The sequence below is a fragment of the Anopheles coluzzii genome, chromosome 3, assembly GCF_943734685.1.
Source record: "Anopheles coluzzii chromosome 3, AcolN3, whole genome shotgun sequence".
In the NCBI taxonomy this organism is placed as follows: Eukaryota; Metazoa; Arthropoda; class Insecta; order Diptera; family Culicidae; genus Anopheles; species Anopheles coluzzii.
Genome location: NC_064671.1, coordinates 3,212,765 through 3,233,479, shown reverse-complemented (window position 1 = coordinate 3,233,479; position 20,715 = coordinate 3,212,765). Strand labels below are relative to the sequence as shown.

The 20,715-nt window shown below is 42.6% G+C and overlaps 6 protein-coding genes across 9 annotated transcripts; 3 read left to right on the top strand and 3 right to left on the bottom strand.

Moving 5' to 3' along the window:
* Window positions 1-241: 241 nt before the first annotated feature.
* Window positions 242-2,630, bottom strand: LOC120955920 (serine palmitoyltransferase 2). Its single transcript, XM_040377155.2, has 8 exons — window positions 2,383-2,630; window positions 2,201-2,318; window positions 2,058-2,113; window positions 1,824-1,978; window positions 1,592-1,737; window positions 965-1,509; window positions 626-888; window positions 242-554 (listed from the first exon to the last, which is right to left on the bottom strand). The coding sequence occupies exons 1-8, from the start codon at window positions 2,473-2,475 to the stop codon at window positions 338-340; spliced, it is 1,593 nt and encodes a 530-aa protein (XP_040233089.1). The 5' UTR covers window positions 2,476-2,630; the 3' UTR covers window positions 242-337.
* Window positions 2,631-3,454: 824 nt separating this feature from the next.
* Window positions 3,455-8,259, top strand: LOC120955923 (reticulon-3-A). 4 transcript variants are annotated; one of them, XM_040377159.2, is made up of 6 exons: window positions 3,455-4,122; window positions 4,729-4,764; window positions 6,639-6,846; window positions 6,910-7,118; window positions 7,224-7,329; window positions 7,399-8,259. In XM_040377159.2, exons 1-6 carry the CDS (start codon window positions 3,513-3,515, stop codon window positions 7,451-7,453), a joined length of 1,224 nt encoding a protein of 407 aa, XP_040233093.2. In that variant the 5' UTR covers window positions 3,455-3,512; the 3' UTR covers window positions 7,454-8,259. The 4 variants fall into 4 exon arrangements, with proteins under 4 accessions (XP_040233093.2, XP_040233094.1, XP_040233097.2 ...); XM_040377160.2 differs by lacking the exon at window positions 3,455-4,122 and adding an exon at window positions 4,314-4,622; XM_040377163.2 differs by lacking the exons at window positions 3,455-4,122; window positions 4,729-4,764 and adding an exon at window positions 5,506-5,848.
* A 539-nt stretch (window positions 8,260-8,798) lies between these two features.
* On the top strand, window positions 8,799-13,053 carry LOC120955919 (glycogen phosphorylase). The gene is made up of 5 exons (XM_040377154.2): window positions 8,799-9,231; window positions 10,060-10,291; window positions 10,369-10,665; window positions 10,802-12,408; window positions 12,502-13,053. Exons 1-5 carry the CDS (start codon window positions 8,989-8,991, stop codon window positions 12,649-12,651), a joined length of 2,529 nt encoding a protein of 842 aa, XP_040233088.1. The 5' UTR covers window positions 8,799-8,988; the 3' UTR covers window positions 12,652-13,053.
* A 108-nt stretch (window positions 13,054-13,161) lies between these two features.
* Window positions 13,162-16,813, bottom strand: LOC120955925 (NF-kappa-B inhibitor cactus). The gene is made up of 5 exons (XM_040377164.2): window positions 16,108-16,813; window positions 15,655-15,995; window positions 14,610-14,698; window positions 14,292-14,537; window positions 13,162-13,869 (listed from the first exon to the last, which is right to left on the bottom strand). Exons 1-5 carry the CDS (start codon window positions 16,491-16,493, stop codon window positions 13,798-13,800), a joined length of 1,134 nt encoding a protein of 377 aa, XP_040233098.2. The 5' UTR covers window positions 16,494-16,813; the 3' UTR covers window positions 13,162-13,797.
* Window positions 16,814-17,263: 450 nt separating this feature from the next.
* On the top strand, window positions 17,264-18,335 carry LOC120958319 (39S ribosomal protein L4, mitochondrial). The gene has a single exon (XM_040381034.2). It carries the CDS (start codon window positions 17,459-17,461, stop codon window positions 18,260-18,262), a length of 804 nt encoding a protein of 267 aa, XP_040236968.2. The 5' UTR covers window positions 17,264-17,458; the 3' UTR covers window positions 18,263-18,335.
* On the bottom strand, window positions 18,287-19,217 carry LOC120958320 (uncharacterized). Its single transcript, XM_040381035.2, has 3 exons — window positions 18,918-19,217; window positions 18,590-18,844; window positions 18,287-18,519 (listed from the first exon to the last, which is right to left on the bottom strand). Exons 1-3 carry the CDS (start codon window positions 19,009-19,011, stop codon window positions 18,359-18,361), a joined length of 510 nt encoding a protein of 169 aa, XP_040236969.2. The 5' UTR covers window positions 19,012-19,217; the 3' UTR covers window positions 18,287-18,358.
* Between the last annotated feature and the right edge of the window lie 1,498 nt (window positions 19,218-20,715).

Here is a 20,715-nt window from a genome sequence, read left to right as displayed (position 1 = left end):
CAAAAGACGTAAGAGCTTTCACTGTGTTTTGTTATCGAATACACAGAAAAAGGTGTCAATCCTTCTGATCGGTTTGATATTTCTTGTCTTTCTCCTTATTTATGAATACACCCATCATTTTAGATTATAAACCATTCCACATAACTTCTGAATGTTCGTTCATACGCCCTAACTGAGAATGCTGATCAATTTCTTTCCAGTTGTTCAGTTTGGTGTTGTTGTTGAAGGCAATTCAAAGGAATTCAAAGCTACTACCATGCATTTATTTGCAAATATGTTACTTGCATAGAACATTAAATGAATAAAAACAACATATTTTTTTCCGGAAATGGTCCAGTTAATACGGAATGGGATTTAAGTCCTTAGCTTTACGGGAATACTTTAAGCCCAGCGTATTGCTGATATCATCGATGACGGCGAGTGCGTAGTCCAACTGTTCCTTTGTGTGCGCAGCCGATAGGCAAAAGCGAATACGTCCTTCCATGATTGGGGTCGCAGGGAAGCCAACGCCGACCACTGCAATATTCTTGGAGGTCAATGTTCGAACCACGGCTCTGCAAAACGTAACAGAGAAATAAGGCATTAGTAGTTTGCATTATCGAGTGTGTGAGGTGCTCATAATTACCCAATTTTAGAAAACAGATACACAAGCATTGGGACGACGGGAGAATCCTCGTGACCATAGGTAATGACGCCAATTTGTGCCAAGCGTTTTCTGAAGTAGCGCGTATTTCTAGCCAATTGCGAAATGCGATTCTGGCCTTCCGATGAGCCGTCGAGCCCAAGAATTATTTTCATGGAAGTTAATATTTGCTGCGTTACTGGAGGAGACATGGAACTCGCATAGCAATGAGCGTGACTGTGTACTCTTAGAAAGTTGATCAGTTTCTGAAAAAAAGAAAGGGATGGCCACAGAGGGGTTTGAAGAGTTATCGTTTGCCACAACTGTGCGACTGGAACTTACCTTATTGCCCGCAATGTATCCTCCCGCAGAACCGAAGCTTTTTGTAAACGTGCCCATTAAAATGTCAATATCGTTAGGATCTACACCATAATACTCTAAAATACCACGGCCCGACGGTCCGGTAGCTCCAATGCTGTGAGCTTCATCAAGGTAAACGTAGGCTTTGTACTTCTTTTTTAATGCAATGATTTCCGGAAGCTTCACGATGGACCCCTCCATGCTGAAAACACCTTCCACTATGATGAGAATCTTTTTCCACGGCTTCCCGCTGCCAGGCTGCCCCGCAATAATTGATTCTCGCAGCACACGCTCCAGATCGTTCATGTTGTTGTGTTTGAAGACCTTGGGCGTGGCTCCCGATAGTCGTAATCCCAATATGATTGAAGCGTGGTTTTTCTCATCACTAACAACCAAGCAACCTGGCGTAATTAGTGTAGGAATGTTCAACGAGTTGGTTGCAAAGCCCATACCAAAAACGATCGCGTCTTCAACGCCCAAAAACTTTGCCGTCAGAGACTCCAGTTCAGTGTGCAGCGGATTTGTTCCTGCATTGTACAAAAAAAAGCAATAACGTGTACAGGTATATATTTGGATTACATTGCAATTTTGTAGATCATCACTACTTACCGAGCTCTCTACGCGGGCTACAGGCTGCCAAACCGTACGTACGAATGCACTCCTCTGAATCATCAGCGCAGGGGCCTTCATTTTGGGCAAATCCTAGATAATTGTATGAACCTAGGTTCAAACATTTTGTTTCCGTGCCCGTAAATCTGAAATGATGCGTGAATCATAACGTTTAAATGCATTCTTTCCACTCGGTGCTTCGGTCGGTGCTGCTAGTAGCTAAAGAACGCACTCAAAAGACCAGCCATAATCCTTCGTAATTCTATCCTTCAGAACGACTTCGGAGCCGGGAACGCTGCAAATGGGCCTATTCCAGCAATCTTTCACACGTCTATAAACATAGCGTAGATAGAACTTCTCGAACGCATCGTAGAGCGGCACGTAGCCCTACGTAACAGAAGAGAACATTGGTTAATCTTTCGTTTTGATGGAACAAAATACAATATCGTCGAAGCGCTTTACTTACATCCCTGTGCTTTTCGGTAGCTACTTTCGGTGTGAAGAACAGTTGGTTTATGTATCCTGCGTGTTGCGTGTGTAAAAGAAAGCATGTTATATACAAAGCAATTTCGCAACATTTCGGCAGCAGAATTTAAGGTGTGTTCATACCCAGTATCATTAGCAGATAGAATCCAAGATAGGTAAAACAGGCAGTATGAAGCGGAACTTGCTCGTACGATGATTTGGGCTGTTCATGGCTCGTCATTTGTTGGTTTAGCCCATTGTACTGTGACGATAGAAAGTTTTTAGTTACGATAAGGATCTGATATAGTGATTCATACCACACTTACATGCAGTTTTCTGGTTCCATTTGGTCCAGTATGGCCATGCGTCCGCATTGGATGGATTATGTCGCCGTTCCGTTTGCCATTTATGGTAGTCATAATAGATAACAGACCAATAATTCGCCTGTACGACGCGTTTCAAACACGAACTTAACTTTTACCGCACGGCACCTGAACTGAATTATAAAATGTCAAACACGGTGGTGCGACCAATATCTCTGTAATCTCGGCTCTTTCACATTGCGAATGTGTCGTTGTGTGTTAGTATTAGTGCGTGGTTCGTAATGCAGGGTTTGTAAGCATGTTTTACTCTACACTAAACCGTATGTAATTCCTTTCCTTGGTAGAACAGTGGTTTATAATATTCTAGTAAATTTAAATTTGTGTTACACTAAACGTACTGACACATAAACTGAACTAGCAAATGAATGAAAAACGCAATTAAATGGTGATTATAATGGATTGGTCGCATAATATCAACTAAGTTTCTAACCCTGTATCAAGTAGGTTGTTCGCCGAAAACACACACACGCAAACAAATGAAAAGAGTGCGTAGTCAGGTCGGACCATTCCTTGGATCAACAAAATCGCTCGAGCCGTTTCACACTGGACGAACTTGACAGTGCACGCGCTCGACGAACATAGCTCAGTCCAGCTGTAGCTCAATGTTATGAAAAAGACACGAACACTCTGCCATGTTCGTCCGGTGTGAAACAACTCTTCAAGTCATACGTTATTCTGACTCCACGCTGCTGGTTTCAAGCTGTTTTGGGCCGAGCCATGCATATGCAAGGCAAAGAGATTAGCAAGTCCTATATCGACAACGATTTTTTTTCGAGATAACAAAAAGTCTTGAAAAACGTTTTTCTTTCAATTAAATCGCAGTAATTATAGAAACTTTAATTGTTACAATTTTTCAGCACCTCTTTAGCTACTTGCTATTTGTTATGATGAACATTCAAAACGGACAAAGCTTCATGCTTCCTTCATTTATTTGACAACTGAAACATCTGAAAGTATCGTAATACGCATGCTCCACCTCCACCCCGAGAAGCTTTGCAAAATTGGTATCCTGAGCCAGCAGAGCTACTTGCTGAACGAACGAACAGTTGGAATCGAACACGGTAGCAAGAAATATGCAAAGTTTAACCATGGATAATTTCCAGGATAAGAGTGACAATTCTCTACTAGATTTGAGCTTCGAAAATATTGGTTCCACTCTTGGCACAGAGAGTACATTGAACAACAAATTTGGCATGGAAGAGAATCGTGAGGAAATCATGTTTTCCAGTAACACCGAACCAGAAGTTAAAGCAAAAGATGGTGATGTTTTCGATGAGTGTATGCCTATGATCCAGAGTACATACAAAGATGAAATGTTAAATGATAAGGACGAACCATTTTCGGTAGTGGATCAAATTTCGGCACCTCCGCGAAAGGCGGCCAATGAGTCATCGAATGCTGACCTCATGGATGAGGTTGAAAGTGACTACATGAATCCGTATGCAAGCATACGACCGCAAGTAGAAGAAAAGCCATCCTTGTTCGAGGAGTCAGCTGCTACTGTTGCTCCTTCTGCACCGTCTTCGGATGAAGTTCCAGTTCCAGAGATGAAACCACCACTTGAAGAAAAGAATGGTACTACAGAAAACAACACTACTGAGCCAGTAGCAGCCACCGTTACTTGCGCAACATCTTCCGAGGAATGCATAAAGATTGAACAAATGTTTAAGGATTACGGGCTGGGTGAGTAATAGAAAAATTTAGCAAAAAAAAAAAAAAAACCACACACATCATGCGTCTTCTAACACTAGCATGCCGGTACCGTGGGAAAAAGCTCGAGCCTACAGTTCGGGCATGCGCAGTGCTGGTGATTGCGCATTATCTTTTGCAAAGCAAGGGATTCATGGAAAACGTATCCTAGATTCGGTCAGTAGTATTTGTGCAACAGTGAACGGGCGGATGAGTTTTATTTCGCATGCACACAAAGGGAAATGTAAAAATCGATATTTGATTAAAATTATTGCATAGAGAGACACACGCTCTAAAAGTGATAAAATAACTATTTGCTAGGTTAAGTTGACCGAAACTTTTGTCTGCAGTTGTCCTTGATATCAAGTGTGACTCATCTGAATTAAGCACTTCGAAACGTAAAATTAAATTTTGCCATTCACGCATAAGCAAGCAAATGGAAGAAAGCAGTCAATCTTCTAAAGCCCTTTTTATTTGCAGTGTGATGAATCCATGTACGTAATGATAGCTTAAAATTGTTAATAACTATCACATCATGAGATATCGAATAATTAATTTGTATCAAACCAATAACATTCTTTGTTACTTGTATTGTTACAGATACGTGGTTCAATCCGGCGAGACTACACCCTAAAGGTAAGCACTTTTTTCTAAACCGAGGGCAAGCACAAATAATACATAAATACGTCATTTTTTTAAATCGAGTGTTGGGCATGTGCTGAAGATTGCTATTGATTGTTGTTGATATTGGTTCATAGAACCTGGTATTGGTACATATTCTCTTTTTTGACATTTTTAACTAACGCTTATTGAAAACATCTAAGGGTCAATCTAAGTCCGCTTTGTCCGCTAAGTCGCTTTGTGGAATTAGATGTCCGAAAAATATCAATTTAAATTATTTGTCAATGAATCTTTTAACTAACATATTACAACAAAACTGTGGAGACGTACAGGCTAACGAAGTAAAAGCCTTGACAAGATGCAAAATCCGCTTTTCAAATTTAATGCTTCAATTGTTCATTAATAATTCAGTGAATTTAAACTGTACAGATAGTCCCCGATATACGCGGTAGCTCGTATGCGTGGAATCGTGGATACGCAGTTTTCTAAATTTGACAGTTCCTCGAGTTTATTGAACTAATTTGACACATCAATTGTCGAATGTAAAAAAAATCGCTCTTGACTGAATTCCAAAATATCATTAAAAAAAATACAAAACTGTACTTAGAATCACATCAAGTAATGAAAATGAATTCGATTGTTACAGTGCGGGAAAATCGAGCGTTCACTGTATTACGAAAGATTGCTGAAATCTTCCATAATGCCGATTGTCAAAGTGTGCCTACACGATCCTACCCGCCCGAACGTTTCAGATATCATGCAGCAAAGCCAAGATCTGTAAAAATAAAACAGTGACTAACATATAGTTAAAAAGAGTAAAGCTATAAATAAACGTTCTCCTTTCATTGAACGGAACCCTGCGGCAACACATTTAAAGTTCTAACGCGGTCCGGGCAGTAATTTTCCGCAAAGTGACAACCGCAGGGAGAGTTCTTTGAACGCAAATTTAATTTGCCGTGCTGCACACAACCGGCACAACGCCGTGGTGAATCATATATTTTGTCAACAAAAGCAAACTTACCGAAAAGTGAAACTATGGCGAAAAATGCTTTAGCAGAATATCTGGTTTTAGAAGCTTCTGATTTCACCAAAGATGGATGTAAGCAATGCTATTCATTCCATAAGTACAGACTAAAAAAAATTATGTAAAAGCACGCGCCACAGACATTACAGGGTTAGATAGACGATATATGTGTCCCGTTTGGTTGTAATATAAATGTGCGATTAAACAAACACACACTATTTATAGTTTTGTGTTGCACCAGTGGAAAAGGGCATCCGTTTCCACTGGTGAGATTAATCCGCCAGGCAAAATGTGTGTGTGTGTTTGGTCAACAATAGCTTTCAGCGCCTACCTGAATAGGTGCAGCATAGGCTGGCTGTTTGGTTTATGCCAGACGTATGCTTCACGTTTGACACCTGCTACCTGTAAAATGAAAGCAGTTGCAGAGTTTGGGAACACTGCTCCAAGCTTGAAGATCAAGCACGAAGAAGGATGGATTAAGTGTTGAGTTGGAAGTTGGTCTTTCGTTACTCGCATTCGTCGACACATACGCGGTGGAAGTAGAACTGAAATCAAAATGGTTAAACGACAAAATTCGCGTGTTTCCAATGGAAATGGTCATTACAATCGTCTAGATTTGCCGCCCCGCGGTCCAGGTAAATACAGGTTAAAAACTGTAAAAAAGGACGTTTCTGCAGGTCGATCGAGAAAGGATAGAGCAAGCGAGCGAGCAAGTGGCAACGTGTCAATATGGGCCCACGGGCCCGCGTACTGATAAGCTAAACGTGTGTTTGGTCAATCATCCGTGCATAAACCATTACTGCAATTGGCAAAGATTAGCAGTGGACATCACAATTATTTGTCTTTTATTATCTTTCTTTTGCAGTGGAATCTCTTATCTATTGGCGTGATGTAAAGAAATCGGCGGTGGTATTCGGAGGGGGCCTTGCCATCCTGCTGGCCATGTCGCTGTTCTCGCTGATCAGCGTATTTTCGTACCTATCCTTGCTGCTACTGTTCGGAACTATCTCATTCCGGATCTATAAGAACGTTCTGCAGGCCGTGCAGAAAACCTCCGAGGGTCACCCATTCAAGTAATTGTTCAAGTGCATGTAAGATAAGAGTAGGTGTTGCTTAAACACTGCCTTTTTTTACAGGGACTACTTGGAACTGGATCTTACCTTGTCGCAGGAGAAGGTACAACAGCTGGCTACCGTTGCTGTGGCTCACGTGAACGCTTTAGTGACCGGATTAAGGCGCCTATTTTTGGTAGAGGATCTCGTAGATTCGATCAAATTTGGAGTTTTGCTGTACTGGTTGACATATGTTGGAGCACTGTTCAATGGAATGACATGCGTTATGATCGGTAAGTGCATTTGCTTGGAGCTCCTCCTCCAGTGCCAGAAATCTGTACATTTGCAATTTAACAACAAATGTTTTAACATTGTCCTATTTGCAATAATCATTCTAGGATTTGTGGCTCTGTTCACCTTGCCAAAAGTTTACGAAAACAACAAACAGTCCATTGACACCCATTTAGAGATGGTTCGAAGCAAAATTCAGGAAATCACAGAAAAGTAAGATGAAACCCTTAATATAGTATAGTTGGAACATACGTAACAATTATTTGCTGTTTTTCTTTGCAGAGTGAAGGCAGCTGTCCCATTGGGCAAGAAAACTGAAACCGAGAAAACCAAGTAAAACCAAGTAGCCGTCGTGTTTGAAGGCACACACTCACACACAGACAGACACAACAAGAGTCATCAATGAAAAAGTTGCTAAAAAAGATATTATTAGCATTCGAATACTTGCTGTTGTTTGTACTTTGCTTTTGAAGTTTTATGCCACCTATTTTGTTTGAATCTGCTTTGTAATGCCATCATCGAACGAGTTTTACTACAAGAGGTGAAAATCAAAATTTAAAATTACCGTAGACTTCCGAACAAAACACTAATAATGCAGTTCTTAAATGGAACACGAACAAAAGCGGAAGTCGGGGCAAGAAGTCTATGGATGTGTCGCGTGCGCGAATAGAGTCGTCATTGAGATTATGTGGTTCGCATTCTTGGCGTAAGAAATAGTGTTACTCTCATAAGAAAATATAACATACCTTGAAATTGCGTGTGATTGTAATGAAATTGAGCGTTACGTATGCTTTATTGGCACGGCCTTAATGTCATGGTTTTGGTTAAACTCCTCACCATCATTACGTTGTTCGCGAAACTTTGACAAATCGTCGTTGTTTTATTATTATGTTTTTAAAATTTCGCTTGCCTTCCGTAACGACAGACAGATTTGATTGCAGAAGAAAAAGGAGCAAAAGCTATAGGAGGTCGATACAACACTTCATGTAGAATTTACAGCACATGCTTAAATTAAAGTATAGAAACATCGGAAACAAAAATCAATATAACAAATCTCAAATATGGATAAAATAATCTGCATTACAGTAAATGTTTCGCCATAGCTAGAAAATAAAACTACAGACCTTTCTATCTTAATAACAATCCCTTTCATACCGTGTAGCCGTTGCCATTGGGATATGGGGGTTAATGTGTTCAAGGGCTTTGAAATGAAAGAACCAATCAATCGATTGCTCCATCGGTTAACCAATCACGTAATAATAGCTTTCTTATTACATTTATTGAAAAGTCCCGTTCCTCATTTTGGGAAAAGTGTTATATAAAATGTACACCAGAAGAAAGAAAGTCTCCTCGAGCCAGGCTACAATAATTGTAACCCCTTTTTCAGCTACGTCAGCATGTATATAAAAGCAGCTAAATATTTAAAAAAAAATCATAATCTACAAAGGGAAAGCACGTAGAAATACATAAAAATACAAACATTTTAACAATTTCAAAAGCAACCATCATTCTGAAGATCGTTAGCAATCAATATGTGATATAATCAAATCAATTTCAACACACAGCAGCTGTCGCACGGAATCGAACACGACAAATGCAAACACTCTCTTGCGCTGTTGTAAGGTTCTTGTATTGACAGCTACAAAAACAACACAGCGCATGTTTGACCTTCACCAAGGTGACCGAAGAAGTAGCGAAACCAGCCTGAATCCCATTTTCTGAACACTAATCTCGAAGAGTGGTCCGCGGTCGGACTTCCAATTCCTCTGGTGATTCGTGTTCGTGTGGAGTGTGTGTGTGAGTGTCTCGGTTTCCCATAACGGTAGCTTGCAAAGATATTTCCAAGTCCAAGATCCTCCAACTTCCTGCAAAATGTCGAAGCCACAATCGGACGTCGATAAAAGGAAACAAATCAGTGTGCGCGGCATCGCCCAGCTGGAGGATGTGAACGAGATCAAGAAGGATTTCAATCGGCATCTTCACTACACGCTGGTAAAGGATAGAAATGTAGCCACCGTGCGTGATTATTACTTTGCGCTGGCTCACACGGTGAAGGATCATCTGGTTTCAAGATGGATCAGAACCCAGCAGTACTATTACGAGAAGGATCCCAAGGTAAGGAAATTCGCACCCGCACACTTCCTTGTCGTTGCCATAATTCCTGTACGGATAAGCCCTACGAGTCGACGACGACCAAACACGAACGATCTCGTCGTGCTCCATGAACTCGATATTTGACCTCTAGTTGTCAGTGAATAGAATAGAACACAGAAGGGGTGGTGGCGAACAGGTGAAGGGGGGGAGGAAGGGTGGGTATCGGCGGTGTGCCGAGTGCCTCAATGGCAACCTGTATAACGAATGGTGGTGGTGGTGATCACGAGGACTTTATTCTGATTTAGTACCTCTTTTCATTTGAATTGTGAACAATGACCCATCGTTTTTTCAAAGCTTTACCAATTTTCCTACAACGGGATGATTAATTGTGCAATATTTAAGATTAATCTACAGTTGGAACATGGTTTATCATTCCATCTTCATCATTAAAATGACCACCGTTAAATGAACAAATAGGGCAATACAACTCTTCCTCTTCCACAAGGACGCACAAGGGGCGCCTCGGCTAGAACCTTTAGCCCGGTTGCCAATAAGATAATCAGAATCATATGTGTGTGTCTACCGTGATAAGAGATTGTTTTGTTCTATTTGCGGCCACTATCACTAGTTAGCGTGATAGTGATAGGAATCGATGGCACAGTTGACTGGTGCATGCGATAACAATGACCCAATTATTATGTCTTACAATCGCGATCGCTAAAACAAACCCGTTTCCTAGCGGATCGCGGCGTTGTATTTGATTGCAAACTCCGTGTAGTAAATTAAATCAAGTTTTACCGACAACGATTAAAATGTATTGTTTTTCCACTGTTTTTTTTTCTTCAACAGCGCGTGTACTATTTGTCCTTGGAATACTACATGGGACGATCATTGCAAAACACCATGATAAATCTTGGCATTCAAACGTCCTGCGATGAAGCCATGTACCAGCTTGGGCTGGACATTGAGGAGCTGGAGGAGCTGGAGGAAGATGCCGGCCTGGGTAACGGTGGTTTGGGCCGGCTGGCTGCCTGCTTCCTTGATTCCATGGCCACGCTTGGAATGCCCGCCTACGGCTACGGTAGGACGATTGTAACGGCAGCATTTCTGTATAAAAGTACCAACGGTTTTTTTTTCTGTATTAATTCCAAATTACAGGCATTCGTTATGAGTATGGTATTTTTGCACAAAAGATTCGCAACGGCGAACAGGTGGAGGAGCCCGACGATTGGCTGCGCTATGGCAATCCGTGGGAGAAGGCTCGCCCCGAGTACATGATCCCCATCCATTTCTATGGCCGCGTGATCGACACACCGGAGGGCAAGAAGTGGGTCGACACACAGACCGTGTTCGCTATGCCGTACGATAATCCGGTGCCTGGGTATGGAAACAATGTGGTCAATACTCTGCGCCTGTGGTCTGCCAAGTCGCCGATTGATTTCAACCTGAAGTTCTGTAAGTATAGATACAAAGGGGCCTTTTTATTGGTTGTTTGTTGAAAGGTTGCCATCGTTGTTTATGATTGAAATGCTGCTATTATGTGCGAGCACTCAAATGAACCGTTCTTTTTCTTCTTCTTCTTTTCCCACAGTCAACGATGGTGATTACATTCAGGCGGTGTTGGATCGTAACTTGGCAGAAAACATCTCGCGTGTGCTGTATCCCAATGACAACTTCTTCGAGGGCAAGGAGCTGCGCCTGAAACAGGAATACTTTATGTGCGCTGCCACGCTGCAGGACATTGTGCGTCGCTACAAGGCCTCCAAGTTTGGGTCGCGTGATGCCGTCCGAACGTCGTTCGATGACTTCCCCAACAAGGTGGCTATTCAATTGAACGATACGCATCCCTCGCTGGCAATTCCGGAGCTGATGCGCATTCTGATTGATGATGAAAAATTAAGCTGGGAGAAGGCGTGGGACATTGTGGTGCGCACGTGCGCCTACACGAATCACACCGTGCTGCCGGAGGCACTGGAACGCTGGCCGGTTTCGATGCTGCAGTCCATTCTACCACGTCATTTGGAGATCATTTATCATATAAACTTTTTGCATTTACAAGAAGTTGAAAAACGGTTCCCGGGCGATTTCGGGCGCATGCGGGCACTGTCGCTGGTGGAGGAGGATGGCGAGAAGCGCATCAACATGGCAAACCTGTCCATTGTCGGTTCGCACGCTGTGAACGGTGTGGCGGCGATCCATTCCGAGATTATTAAGAAGGACATCTTCAAAAGCTTCTACGAGATGACGCCAGAAAAGTTCCAGAACAAAACGAACGGCATCACGCCGCGCCGTTGGCTGCTGCTGTGCAACCCGGGTCTGTCTGATCTGATCGCGGAGAAGATCGGCGACCAGTGGCCGGTACATCTGGAGCAGCTGCAGCAGCTGAAGAAATGGGCCAAGGATCCTACATTCCAGCGGGCCGTAGCACGTGTGAAGCAGGAGAACAAGCTGAAGCTGGCGCAGCTTTTAGAGCGGGACTATGGTGTGAAAGTGAATCCGGCCTCGATGTTTGATATTCAGGTCAAGCGCATTCACGAATACAAACGGCAGTTGCTGAACTGTCTGCACATCATCACGCTGTACAATCGCATCAAGCGAGATCCAACGGCCAACTTTACGCCGCGTACGATCATGATTGGCGGCAAGGCGGCCCCGGGCTACTACATCGCAAAGCAAATCATCAAGCTCATCTGCGCGGTCGGTAATGTGGTGAACAATGATCCGATCGTTGGCGACAAGTTGAAGGTCATTTTCCTCGAAAACTATCGAGTAACGCTGGCCGAAAAGATTATGCCGGCAGCCGATCTGTCCGAGCAGATTTCTACCGCTGGCACGGAAGCATCGGGCACGGGCAATATGAAGTTCCAGCTCAATGGTGCCCTTACGATCGGCACGCTGGATGGCGCCAACGTAGAGATGGCCGAGGAGATGGGCAATGAGAACATCTTCATCTTCGGTATGACCGTGGAGGAGGTGGAGGATCTTAAGTGCCGTGGGTACAACGCCTATGACTACTACAATTCCAACCCCGATATCAAGCAGTGCGTCGATCAGATTCAGGGCGGATTCTTCAGCCCGGGTAATCCCCATGAGTTCCAGGATATCGCCAATGTGCTGCTGAAGTATGACCGTTACTACTTGTTTGCTGATTTCGATTCCTACATTAAAACGCAAGATCGCGTGTCGGCCGTGTATCAGGTGAGTGATGCGTACCATACATGTTGTGTGTGTGTTTGCGTTTGGGTGAAAACTACTCAAAACTAAACATAAAACTTGCATATTTCCTGACAGGATCAACCGAAATGGTTGGAGATGTCCATCAACAACATTGCAACGAGCGGCAAGTTCTCGAGCGATCGTACCATCGCCGAGTATGCGCGACAAATCTGGGGCATCGAACCGAGCTGGGAAAAGCTGCCCAACCCGGGCGTTGCAAAGTAGAGCGCTAAAAAAGGAAAACGGTAAAATAGTCAACCAAGTTTGCGCCACTGCCGTTTCACGCACCACGCTACCAACCATCGGATCGGAATTATAGAGAATTATACTCCCGTAATGGCTATCTACAGAACGTTGCATAAGTTAGCTTTGCGATTTGAGCCTGCAATATACTCTTTTCTAGGGTGCCATCAATATAACTAACCACCGACACACAATAACACTAACACATATATTATATTAACATACACACACTCACACAATGGGGATTTAGTTAGCTCTTAGTGCATCAGAAACGTGAATTGGATGATTTTGTTATTCCTTTTTCTCTTATATGTTCAAAACACACAGTCGAACGTTATACGGCACATGTTATTTTATGAATAAAATGCTGTTGTTGGTAGTGAATGTTGGGGAAGATTGTTTTGAAATAAACCATTAAAATCGCATCCAGCAAACATCCGGCGAACATTTCTCTCCCTTAGCACTTAGCAATAAATTGTCCGATAAGATCGATGACGCGGGGATTGATTAGCGTTGTTTTTATTCCGTCCGTTTGCTCCACATTAATCATGGCATGTACATTATTTTCTTACAAGTTAATTTTAAACCATATAAATAATATATGTATACTGGTCTATGTCTATGCTGTTCTCTACGTCAGTAAGATTTTGTTTTTATTAGGTGAAGGCTTTAAAATGGCTCTGTGTATGTGTGTGTGAAGGTTTTAGGTGGTAATTCCTAAACACGTGTCACTTTTTTATATCGATTTGGTCAGGAACGGGCCGCTGCCAACAGGATGAATGAGGAAGGTTTACAGTTTTTTTTGTCTCTCGCAGTTTTACATTAGATATTGTGTGACCTGTATATTACAATAATTGCGCTACTGCTGTTTCGTAACAGATGAACAAATCATAGTTCGTTACAGCTATGCAAAGTCCATCACAAGCCTTTGCAGGTGTGTATCTATCCTGTTCAATTTACATAAGGCACTTATTAGAAGGAAAGAATCGTCACATTTATTTTACATTACAGCTTTCGTTCAAGTTCTGTGCAAGTGTGCTTTATCAATTCGCGCTCTAAAAAGCTTTGTACGTATTATTGTTAAAGCGCAGCCGTTCGGGTTAATGATGACAAACATCAGTGGGCTCTCTACGACACATTGATTGCCGATAATCCCGAGAAAGTTGCCGAGAACGCACTCGCTCCGTAGTAGTTACTGATCTGTGGAATGTGAAACCATAGGTATTAAAATCAAAGTAGAGAGCTACACTGATAACACAGGCAATATGTGTATTGCTCTGCATATAGTGGGTAATTTTGTTGAAGCATAGAATTTAAAACAAATTAAAAAAGGGGATTGGCGGGGCGCCTCTAGCCTCTCCACGAACAGCTTCAAACCGCTGCTCGGGGGGACGAGTTTTGTACCAACTACGCTTTTGTTTTTGTTTTATTTCTCCTTAAGCAAACGTGCTTTAATAATAATAATATCCTCTTAGCTCACACTGTAACACAAACATGTACAATGTGTACATTATGTTAGATCTCTGTACGAAATATTGGAAGCAATTGTATCTAATCTTTCTACTACAGCGTTTGAACAATGTTTCTACTACCATATATATGCTACACACATTTTAGCTTACCATTTCATCTTCAGAATCGGACTCGGAGTCGCTCGCGGGAAGGGAAATTTGCTCTGCTCCGCGTTTTGTGAGGTCACCAATCAAGATCCGCTTGTCTTGGATAAGTGCAAGCTGATAAGCCGTCATGCCAGCATAGGTAACAGCCTCTAAGCTCAACAGTGGGCACTCATCCAGCAAAAAGTTGGCCAATTCTTCGTTGCCCTTTTCAATGCTGATGTGTAGAGCGGACATGCCAGATTTTCCTTCCTAAAATCGGGCAATTAAACGGAACGTTATTAGCAAAACAGTGAAATTGCTTGAATGATCAGAGTAGCCTACCCTAGCGTTTATATCAGCCCCAGCGTTGATTAAGCATCGAAGTGTTTCCATGCTGCCAGCTTCCGCAGCAAGATGCACGCAAGTTTTGCCTGTAAATTAAAGTGAATATTTTTAAATGCCATTTTTAGTGTTTGTTAAACACATTCCCACAACATTCTTTGTGGAATTTCGCAAAAAAAAACCCCTCACATCATCAATTAACTTCAATATATTTGGGAACAGAATAGTGTGGGAAGGGCAAAAGCAAGATCATTGAGCCAAACGCTCGGTTGGGTTGTGTTGTATATGTGTATAAAAGCAACAAATTAAACCAACCCCACCGAGAAACGCTTGAAAAAGTCGTACAGGTGGACAACATTGCGATTTGTTTGAGTGTGTGCTTGCACAAATACCAATGGCCCGTCCACGCGCTCTCTCTTTCATGGTAGTGGTGTGTACACCCGTACTGGCATGACGTTTCACACAAAACAGTGGGAAAAACCCAACACATAACGTGTGTGGTGGTTCGACTGTGCTATTGCAATTCAAGAGCCCCGTATTTCCCAGTGGAATGGGTAGGATGGGATTTCTGTAAAGGTGGGAAACACACACACGGGGCACGGACACGACGTAGAAAGTTTGGGTTTTCCAGACGCTCCAAAACCAGACTTGACAAACGGTAACGTTAATGTCGGGTTTTGGATTTCGGGATGGGTGGCTTGCTTGGATGCTTCTGTGTGCTGTGACCCCTTTGCTGAGAGTCGCATACTAGTTACATGATTCATTTTCATTCTTAAACTGTTTAAAGACACCAAAATAAACACGATTTTGCGCAGATGACTTGATCGCGCGCTACGTTTAGTATTTTTAGCGCCCTTCTTTTTATAATTAGATCGTCCGAACCCCATGATGCCCCCACTGGATGCGGCCATCTATTTTCGTTCCATATTCATAGCTGTCCTGCTCTGATGCAGCAGATTCGCAGCCGGGTTTATTATTAAAGAAACGCGACGCTTTGACCATAAAAGGGAATAGTGCAGGAACCGTGTTTTTGGGGGTGACTTACCGTCGTAATTCCACTGTTCCAGATCCTGGGGCAGCTTTGTGTATGATACGCCTTGCGAAAGCTCGGAACACGCCGATGGAGTTAGCAGTTCTTTGGCAATTTGTGCGCGCCCCAAACTACAGGCCAAATGAAGCGCAGTGTTACCATCCATATCCCGGATGCTTTGATTGATACCACCGACCAGCAATCGACGCACCACCTTTGGCTGTTCCGTGAGGACAGCCAAATGCAGTGCCGTTTGCGCGGCATCGTTCTGAATGTTCAGAAACTGCTGTGGAACGTTTGCGACCAGCTTGGAAATAAGGTCTTCATTCCTTTCGTAGACTGCCAAGTGCAGTTGACTGTAAAGCACACAGAAGGGGGAAAAAACAATTCATGTTTACGCCACTGTCCAGAAACCAGAAACACGAATGTGATAAGCTGGGGGGCTGCTGGTAGCATCATCGAACTTACGTTTCGCCAAATTCATCCTGTTGAAACGTTTTCATCCAGTCGCGCTTCATCAAACGGTCGAAACGTTCGCAGATGTCCATCAGGCCCAGATTGCCGGACTCTAGCTCCTCGTCTGGAATCATCCCGGAGTCTAGGTCGGTTTCCGTCTCGATGGGCTGTTTTTCACTTGCACCAACGGTGTGCGATCCGGCGATATTTTGATTATTTTCTACCGCACGGTGTTGTTCCTCCGAGACAATATCCTCAGACGAGTTGAGGTTATGCCCGGAAAGAAACCCGGAATCAGTATTTGCACTGTCACAGTAATCCTTTTTATCAGACATAGGCTGACCACTAGAATCTGTAATCGAAACGTTATTCATTGCCGATCCCCGCGTTGGATGCATTTTTTCACAATAAGCTTTATTCTTCTACGAAACTTCTACGCGTTTCACTAGCGACTCTAATTGAAGCAATTGTTTCGCGGGTGTGGAATGTGAATAGTGATTAATGTCATAAAATGGCGTACGTTGGGGCGTCAAGATTTTATGAAATACAACCACGATGGGCTTCCGTTCGTTACGATCGTAATGGATGTATAAAGTTGCTAGAATCTCACACGAACGACGTCAACACACAAGAAATAATTAACTTTATCTGGAGAGAGCACACGCAACACAACCTCGCGCAACCAACCAAAATCTATGTATGAGCATTGGTGTGTGAGTGTGAAGCATACTTCGTCAAACATGACGGAATCGTATGAACCAGCAGCATATACAGTGCGTACTCTAGTTTTGCTTCATGTAGTGCAGGAATTTTGGGTACTGATGGGTATCTAAAACTTGACTATACTGAAGGGTACATAAACATATCTTAGGTGATATTTGAATAGTTGTGTGAGATAAAAATAAAACAAATAAAATAGATAAAAACCATTCGGCAAAGGTACGTGGAGCGGTAAGTATTCATTTCCAACAAAACATAAGCATGTACTATCACGCATGTTGGGAGTTGAGTGTATCAAATTATGGCCCTGGTTGTATTAACCCATAGTTTTTTATAGTCATATATCTTGCATTGCATACCCATAGTGCAACATAAAAATCATGCTTTTCTCCCTTTTCCAAACAAAGAATCGTGCACAAAAACGTGGCAATTGATAAAACTGTTTTCGCAGATTCTATGCAAGTCTCTAAACAAACGCCAAATGCGTTTGAAATACGGAAAATAAAAGAATACATATCGAAACCCGTATCTTTGTTGTGACATATCGAATGGACGTCATGGAAATTTTGATAGCTCGCACATTTGTCAGTGGGCAAATGTTTGTTTACTTCCGGGAGTCGCGTTACGAAACAAAGCATTCGGAATGTTAAAGTTGGGGAATTTGTTGAAAATAACCGGTCTTAATGGGTTCGTTCGGTTCAACTCTTACCCGGCCGTTGCCACCGCAGCACAAGCCGAATGGCGACCGTCCCGGGCAGTGTGGTTGGAAAACATGGACACGGTAGAACCGGCTCAATCGGGAATCGTGGAGCTGGACAATGCAGTATTCGGTGCATCGCCGCGAATTGATATCGTGCATCAGAACATCGAATGGCAGAGGAAGTATCGATTCGTTAGCTTTGCACACACCAAAACTAGAAATGAAGTGCGTGGTGGCGGAAGGAAACCGTGGCCTCAAAAGGGTCTGGGAAGGGCTCGCCACGGTTCAATCAGATCCCCGCTGTGGAGGGGCGGTGGTATTGCACACGGTCCAAGATCGCCGACCACACACTTCTACATGCTGCCCTTCTTCAATCGAGTCTTGGGACTAGTCTCCACGCTGTCGATAAAGCTGGCTCAGGATGATTTGCACGTTGTGAAAAACTTGGAAATCCCAACGGACGATCCACAGTATCTGCAGGATTTGGTTGCAGCACGGCAGTGGGGGCCTTCGGTGTTGTTTGTAGACGCGACCGATGTTCTTTCCCGAAATATATCAATCAGTGCGGAGAACATTGACCACATCAACTTAATGCCGACGTACGGCTTGAACGTGTACTCGATGCTGAAACACAACACCGTCGTCTTAACTGAAGATGCAGTTCGAAGCGTTGAGAGCAAATTGCTGGAGCACCTGAATCGCAACGATGCGCGTGCACAAATGTGCAAATTTAAGTATGACAAATAAAGCTCCCAAACCAGTGCATAGCAATTAATAATCGTAAAAATAAAGCATTTTTATTTCGTCCTCGAGTATTGTATGTAGCATGTTGTAGCGTTTTATTTACTCCCCCAGTAACTTGTTCCTGATCCTCCAACGTAGTTCGGAATGATCATTTTCGCCCGGTAGGTTCTGTTTGAATTTATTCCACTCTTTTTTGTACGAATGGTACAGTTCGACTGGGTCACTTCGTTTGGTTGAATGAGAACTTTTTGGTCTTATCCCTGGGAAAGGCGAATACAACAATTAAGTTAGATATAGAAATCGACCAATCAACTGTTTGATGGTACTTACACATCTTACAGACAGTTTCACTGTTGTCCTTCACTGCTGTAGAAACAGTTCTAGGGTTTGGGGAATGATTTTCCTTATCTATAGGTGCAGCACGCTGACTATGCTTTGAAGATTTAGCCATTTTTGCCTGATAGCTTGCAGTTGTTTCAGCATGCAATCGTTCGAATACGCTGCCTTGTTCTGTATTATTTTCCACATTTTCTCTGTCCATCTGGCTGTACGGCTTCGCATCGTACCGGATAAGCTTTTTCAAATCTACGGTTTTAAAGGATAGGTGTTTTAAAGACTGATTCTGCTTCTGGAATGGAGTGTGTTGCTTGCAGATTACCTTTTTGAAATTCTTTCAACTGTGCTGCAGTAATGTTGCGATAGCCCAAATGGTTCAAATGGTTGAGAATTTCCTTCGCATCCATAGCGTCCATTTTCAGGCTGGTTGTGATTATCGCGTGCTGAGCCGTTTAGACTCCGAGGTTATACAAATGGTTGTTTTATCAGTCAGATAAATGGTTTGTAGCAGTTGGAACCAATGTTTAATAGTTTTGAGCAACGCAAATATAGATATTTAAGTCAAATTAAATGAAAAACACAAACCAACAGCTTATGGTTTGTTTACAGCAAGTGCAAACAATTGAACAACAGACGGGAAACATTTCTGAAAATGCTAGATCGACTGGTACGTCATTTGGGATAAGTTTGACAGCTACTCTTCGTTAAATGTCGTCCATCTTTCGTTGAGATTCAGTTGCTTGCAGCAGTTTTGACGTTTATGGTTCCATTTCAAAAAAGGCAGTACAACAGGGTGATGCAAAAGATCACAAGTTGACGAAAATTTTTGAAAAAAATATAAGTTATGGATTTCACAGTCGAAAGACGTATAACAAGCGTAATAAAGAAACATCCTTATGAGCGAGAGGAACTTACGATTAAAATATGCATAGTTCATAGTTATACATTGAGAACAAAACTATTTTTTTGTTTAATGGGAAACTTTAAATCGATCAATATTCAACGTTTCGATCATAGTTTGTGCGTTGTATCGTTCAAGATTACAAAGTTATTTTATTTTTTTTTCTTTTACTTTCCAGTGGAAACCAGTTGTTTTACGTCTTTCTCAATGTTAGATCATAGATTATAGATTAAATTGTAATGAATAGATCGTACCCCCCGAAAAACAAGTGTGTCTCTAAAGACAGGGTTTCATAAGTAATGTGAATTTGGCGTGAATAAATTATACACTGACATGCAGATTTGGAAGAATAATTCCATCCACCACAACACAACCACATAAAAGCAAGTATAAAGGCATTTGAGATTAAACCAGTACCATATGAATAACTGTGCAACGGAAGATATAGCCCCATTTCATATGCTTAAATTTTTTATCGTTTGCTGCTTTAGAAGATTAATTTGTGGAAAGGAAATAATCAAGAATGGAATACAATTTGCAATTTATGGCACATGCTATATACCTAGCGTTTTGCGGCAATCTTCCCAAAGAAAGCAACTTTCGCGCAATAAGTGCAATAGTGTGCCGATGGCTTCGTAGTGACTGCTTATGTATAGAGACGATCGCGTTTTTGTCGCGCACATTCCGCACGAACCGCGTGTGCAAGACGATATTGTATGCACTTTTATTTGAGCTTTGAAAATTGCAAAGGAAGTTTAGCGGCGTATGTTTAGCAATCGAGCAAGCCGAAGAAGAAGAAAAAAGTACACCAAAAGAAGCGCCCCCTATTGCGCTACTACTTCTCAGAACAGCACAGCAGATCTGGCAGATTGGCGTTGACTCCGCCTATACTCGGCGCATGCCGATACGGCCGAAGTTTGCCGAAGCCCGCCCGGGCCCTGCCCGTCCATTAGGTAAACAAACAGAAGGCCACGCAGGCCACCGAGGCACATCGGAGACACATTGGGCCGCGCCGTTTGCCGAAACCAAAAATATAATATACTAATAATTTGCAGGATGCACTTGGTGCTTAGTGGCCAGATATCACACGGTGGGCAAGACATACGGTGGTGATGTACATGTTCAAAACCCACGGCAATCACTAATGTGTATGTACCCCGAATTCTGCCACCGCTGCCGATGGCCGATGGTGTATAGCATTCGAAATCAAAATATAATC